This window comes from Cryptomeria japonica, chromosome 6 (genome assembly GCF_030272615.1).
Source record: "Cryptomeria japonica chromosome 6, Sugi_1.0, whole genome shotgun sequence".
Lineage (NCBI taxonomy): Eukaryota > Viridiplantae > Streptophyta > Pinopsida > Cupressales > Cupressaceae > Cryptomeria > Cryptomeria japonica.
The window spans coordinates 96,860,842-96,867,152 of record NC_081410.1 but is presented as its reverse complement, the minus strand read 5'-3'; the positions used below and the strand labels follow the sequence as shown (position 1 = coordinate 96,867,152).

Below are 6,311 nucleotides of genomic sequence, written 5' to 3'. Positions count from 1 at the left end.
CTCCTTGACGTGGTGAAAGTCTTTCAATGTTGTTTCCTTGTACTTTACCGAAAGTATTGGAGTACGCTTATACTCCCGCTAAAGTGGGGGCTAAATGTAGCATCCTAAAATTGCGACACTTGCAATTTCGACTGCATTTGGGTCTTCACGATGGCGATGCAACACGGAACCTGAATGGAGACCCCGAAACTTATTCATGACACCAAAAACTGCATTTTTCTGCACCTTGGCATGATCCCTCCTTGCACCCTGCTGTCCTGAGAGGTGGGACCATGGCGCCCAGCGCCTTGGTCCCTGGCCCTATTTTGGGCCCGGTCTCTTATGGGGCTTCGGGTCTTTAAGTTTGCAAATTGGAAAACAATGTTTCTAGGTCGGCCTCAGGTCGAAAAAATCAATCTATCAGCCCTAATTGAAAAGTATATAAACTACATTTCCCCTCTCAGAAAGGGTAGATGGTAGATGAAAGGAGGAAGGACATATGTGTACAAGAGGTGGAAGCGCTAGGCAAACATTCAAACATTCAAGCATTCAAGCATTCCTTCAAGCAATTGAGCATTCTAAGTCTCCATTCAAGGCTAAGTGTTGCATTCAAGACAAGGATTCAACCATTGAAGAGGAGATCACATACAACATACAACATACAACAACATTTACACCTTCGCATGTAAGAATACAAACATTCTTACAACAAGGTATCAGTACTTGTTTACATTACAATCATTTACATTTACAGCATTCTCATTTCTTGGTTAATTCCAAAACCGGGGTTTGACCTAAGGGCAAACCCCTAATCCCTAACCCCCCAATCGTCCTCTCTTTTCTATGTGTAGGTTGCAGGTACGCGGCTGTAATTGAAGATCTAGAATCCTTGTGCAGAGACGAACAGATCCCCCTTCGTTTCGCGGATTTTTTGGAGGATCGTGTGCACGCCGGGCGCCATCGTCCCGTCAACTTTCACTCAAATTTGCAGGACAGCATCGTCTCGACATTTTACTGCTAATTCCAGGTCCGCAGCTTCATCCTATATTCCTATCTTTGTTTATAAACGAATCTTTCTTACTTTCACCTACACTCCTAATTCAATCCTTCTATCTACATTCTTTACAAAAGAGGGTAGCCTTGCTATCTTAACCCTTGAAACTCATTTTAGAATCCAATCCTGCATTGTGTGGGATTGGATCTTGTGGGTTTCAACCCCTCTTTTGAATGTAAAGTCTCTCCTAAGTGAAAACCGTCAATCCTAGTGACCTCCTTTCTCCTTGGAGTGGGGGGGGGAACACCTAGGGTTCGATTTTTTGCTTTACAGACATGTTTCTGAGAGATAGTGGGATTTTGCCTGTCAATTGGTTTCCTGATAAAGAAATGATATTTAATTGTGAAAGACAACCAAGTTGGGAAGGGATGGTGTTGCTCAAAAGGTTATAGGATAGTTTGAGAACTTGCAAAGAATGGCAGCATGTTAGACTGGTTGGAATGGAGCCTTCCAATTGATTTAGAGATAATCTAAGTATTCTAAGGCAAGATAGCCTCCCCAATTGAGAAGGAATTTGGCCTTGGAAGGTTTTATTCTAGAGAGCAAGTACTCTGAGAAAAGAGAGATTGCCAAGGAAAGGAGAGATTGGTCCCAGTAAAGACATACCAATCAAAGAATCCCAGTCTAGTTGCAAAAGGAGTGGCAAGGAGACCAATCAAGCAAGGAATCATAGGGTCAAGGGAGAGGGAGTGCTTAAAAGCCAACAGAAGGAGGAGAAGAGGACATCTAGGAAGTAGGCAGTGCAAAGAGAAACAAGAGTAGGAGGAGTAGGGGAGAAACAAGCAAAGACAAAGGCATCTTCATCTCAACTCAACTCAGAAACATAAAAAGTTGATTATCCAAGTCTCTGTGTGTTTGTCTGAAATGGTGTGGTTATTATAAAGCTACGAAGCCATGTGAGTGGTCAAACGTCCTTTTGTGTTTGCAGAAAGTTGCCTCTTAATTCCATTGTCTTCACATATCTAGTGAATTTCTCTGAAGTAAATTCACCACCTTGATCAGTTCTCAAGCACTTTATCTTCTTTCCACTTTCCTTTTCAACTAAAGCCCCGAATGCCTTAAACTTGCTAAAGAATTCTATTTTGTCCTTCAAGAATGTGACCCACATCATTCTTGACCAATCATAAAATATCGATCACCTCGAATACTCCTAGTCCTTATTGGTCCATAGAGGTCCTTGATGTCGTGTTAATTCAATGCTTCAAAGGTAATGAAATTTATGTACCATAACTAATTTGGAATGTTGATATTCAACCTATAGTACTTTTATTTTAGATAAGTGTGCATCATTAATTTTACTTCTGATTTTAACTTTGTTGCTAGAATTTCTCTTTCTTGGCATTGACCAATGACAATTCCTCTATTTAGAGCCTAACTATCATAATGTATAAAATTTATTCTAATGAAAAAAATATAAACTCCAACACTTCCTTACTCTAAAATGAGATGACTATGCTATAAGGATACATGACTGAAATTTCCAAGGAACAAGGTCGGACAATGTAAGAATCTATTGATGAAGTGCAACATCAAATCTCTCCTTGTTGTACACAATATTTCCCACGTCGTACATGTTATAAAAATAACATCTTCATCATGTCATCTATATTTTGTTAATTATTTTAAACTACAACCAACACTATAATCCAAGTATAGCACATTGAATGTGTCTACTAACATTCAAATTTGTTACATGTTTATCTGGTATTTGTCAAAAAATAATATCGTGATCATGTCAAAAATATCTTGGTTAGTTATTTTAAACTATGACCAACACTAGAAACCCAATACAACCCATTAAATAAGATCAATACCATTCAAGTTTTTTGTGCTTGTCTAGTGTTTTCTGGTAGATTATTTTATTACTATAAAAATGAGTGGCAACAAAATTTAAACCAAATAATAATTAAAATATAAAAATAAATAGATAAAATTGATCTCAATGCCAAATAATGTACATGTAGATTTTCCTGAATAATTTATAAGAGATTGTTTTATATTTTGTAGCATGTCCCTGGGTGTCAATAAGTTTGATAAACATAATCTAGAAGAAATATAATCAATCCCAACATGAACATAAGTCACTTAAGATAGAAAATGGGTATATTTTGATGTAGGAATCAAGTAGGTGGATATAAGTATCAATTATTTGATATATGGATATGTGGACATAGGCATATATAGAATAGAGATAGGTGGTATGTGTGGAAATATGTGCAAGGAGTAAATGATGGAGACAAGTATTAAGAATTTTTCCAAACTTAACACAAGAATGTGTTACATGTTGCTAAATAATTTTATTAAGAAACTATTTCTAAATGATCTCAAAACTAGATAAAAATTGATATTGATATGCATTACAATTAATTCTTTCAAAAATTTAATATAATACATATACAATAAAAATATCAATTCTATTTTTTTAAATACATAAAAATAATTTAATTGTAGAATATATATTCTCAAAATTATATTGCTAGCCTCATTTTAAAAACATTATTGAACAAAACTAATATCCAAATCATGTATAAGTTAAAAAGTAAATCACAAGCTTCCATATAACAATAGAATATCAAAGATACGATGGTAGAATTATATCAATAAATACATATTTTATCTATTTTTGTCGGCCACTTGCAAGACAAAGTCTACGCTGGTCAATGGCGAAGAAGAAAAATAGTGCAAAATGTAGGGAAGTTGGTATAGAATAGACAAAAGCGTATGATAAAGTCTCTCATTTTTGGTGAACATCTTTCTTTCTGTTTCTTCGCATCAATTTTAATTTATTTGTATTCTTGACCAGGCTCATAAAGTTTTTCGGGGGGCTTGATATCAAATGCAGAAGAAAATGTAGAATTAATATCCAATGAATTTGATAAGAACATTTCACAAATGGAGGACCTTAACGATATGGTGAATATGAATTTGTTTCTTTTTAAATAAAATCTTTAAGGCTATATTCAAGATAGGTTGACAAACAAATAAATCTTTAGTTGTGCTACCATAATGTTAAGAGATACTATTTGGAAAAATATAACAAATGTTTAGTCATCCATTGCAAATAAGAGTGAAGATACCGTAAAGAATAGAAATTCATGTTCCTTTTATTTGGACTTTTTTTTCCCTATTTTTTTGAGATATATTAATAAAAACATGCTTGTCATATAAATGACTAAAAACTACACACCAGCTTTATAGTTTTAGAGTTTGGCCAAACATTACATATTTCCTCTTAACTTGAATTATGAGATAAGTTCACCTGATCTCACATTTGGAATATCCTTGAATTGAGAGGTATTTTCCTCACAAGTACATTGTGATCAAGAGCAAGATGTCTTACTCGTGGAAGATCATCAAGACTATCTAGAAATTTTCTTGAAAGCATGTTTTCACTTAGTTATACTTTTTGAGTATAACTGAATGATAGTTCTCCAAATCTAGAATGGAATCACTCCTGTCAAGCTATTGTATCCAAGATAAAGTTTTCTGAGTTGAGAAAGCATACCCAATTCAATAGGAATATCACCATAGAGTTTGTTGTTATCCAAATACAGTTCAATTAAAGAGGACAAGTTTCCTAGAGATGGTGGGATTCTGCCTATCAAATTGTTTTGTGAAAGATAAAGTTTTTTGAGTTGAGTAAGCATACCCAATTCAATAGGAATACTACCATAGAGTTTGTTGTTTCCTAATGACAAAATAGTTAGTGAGGATAGGTTTCCTAGGGAGGGTGGGATTGTCCCTGTCAAGTCGTTTCCCCAAAAATGAAGCATTTTGAGTTGAGTAAGCATATCCAATTCAATAGGAATACTACCATGGAGTGTATTTTTTCCCAATGCCAACTCAGTTAAAGAAGATAGGTTTCCTAGGGAGGGTGGGATTGTGCCTGTGAGGTTGTTTCCCCAAAGATAAAGTATTTTGAGTTGAGTAAGCATACCCAATTCAATAGGAATACTACCGTGGAGTGTATTATTTTCCAATACCAACACAGTTAAAGAAGATAGGTTTCCTAGGGAGGGTGGGATTGTTCCTGTGAGGTTGTTTCCCCCAAGAAGAAGTTGTTTGAGTTGAGTAAGCATACCCAATTCAATAGGAATACTACCGTGGAGTGTATTATTTTCCAATACCAACTCAGTTAAAGAAGATAGGTTTCCTAAGGAAGGTGGGATTGTGCCTGTCAATTGATTTTTTCCTAAATAAAGGATTTCTAATTGTGAAAGAAGGCCAAGTTGGGAAGGGATAGTGCTGCTCAAAAAGTTATAGGACAGTTTGAGAACTTGCAAAGAGCGGCAAGATGTTAGAGTGGTGGGAATGGGGCCTTGCAATTGATTTAGAGACAATCTGAGAATTCTAAGGCGAGACAGCCTTCCTAGTTGATGAGGAATTGGGCCTTGAAAGCTGTTATTCCAGAGAGCAAGTACTCTAAGAAAAGAGAGATTGCCAAGGAAAGGAGAGATTGGTCCCAGCAAAGACATACCAGTGAGATTCAAAGAAAGCACGCGCTGATGGCGAGAAGAGCAGACAATCCCAGTCCAATTGCAAAAGGAGTGGCGAGGAGACCAATCATGCAAGGAGTTGTAGGGGTCGAGGGAGAGGGAGTGCTTAAAAGCGAGGAGAGCTTGTAGATCAGAATCATAGGAAGGAGGAGGAGAAGAGGAATGGGAAGAAGTCATTGGAAAGAGTAAAAAGAGTAGGAGGAGGGGAGAAACAAGCAAAGGCAAAGCCATTTTCATCTCTATCGAACTCAGAAACAAGTAAAGTCTGTGTGTGTTGTGTCTGAAATGGTGTGGTTATTATAAAGCTGCGAAGGCATATGCAAAGGTCAAAGTCTACGCTGGTAAATGGTCAGCAAGAAAAATGGGAGTGATGCTTCAGTAATTTGACAGGGAGCAAGAAAAATGGGAGTGACAATTGGTTTAGAAAAGACAGAAACATCTTCGTCTTTCACGGAGCCCGTCCATCTTTAAATCACGTCAATTTCAATTTCCAAAACGCTTGAATTTGACTCCGTGATTTTAGTGCCGTTAAATTCTAATTCCGTGTTTCCACGCAATAGAGTGATGCTTCAGTAATTTGGTTTTTTGGCTATCTACTAATAATTTCAAGCTGCCTGAAAAATAATTAGTGGCCATTATTAGTTTTGATTAGAGTTATTTAAAATGTGATGGGGTTTTTAAGTGTCAGGTATTTATGGAATTGTTTTAAATTATTAGAATAATTTTTATATATTTTTAATTAAGTTATAATGTTAGGATATATTAAAAACTAAAAAATAATT

General features: G+C 35.9%; 1 protein-coding gene across 1 annotated transcript; it reads right to left on the bottom strand.

Annotated features, from left to right (window-relative positions):
- Window positions 1-4,470: 4,470 nt before the first annotated feature.
- Window positions 4,471-5,760, bottom strand: LOC131876505 (probable leucine-rich repeat receptor-like protein kinase At1g35710). The gene has a single exon (XM_059221924.1). It carries the CDS (start codon window positions 5,758-5,760, stop codon window positions 4,471-4,473), a length of 1,290 nt encoding a protein of 429 aa, XP_059077907.1.
- Between the last annotated feature and the right edge of the window lie 551 nt (window positions 5,761-6,311).

What these genes read in the sequence shown, in the direction of transcription:
- LOC131876505 (XM_059221924.1), bottom strand. Translation starts at nt 5,760, where the DNA reads ATGGCTTTGCCTTTGCTTGTTTCTCCCCTCCTCCTACTCTTTTTACTC.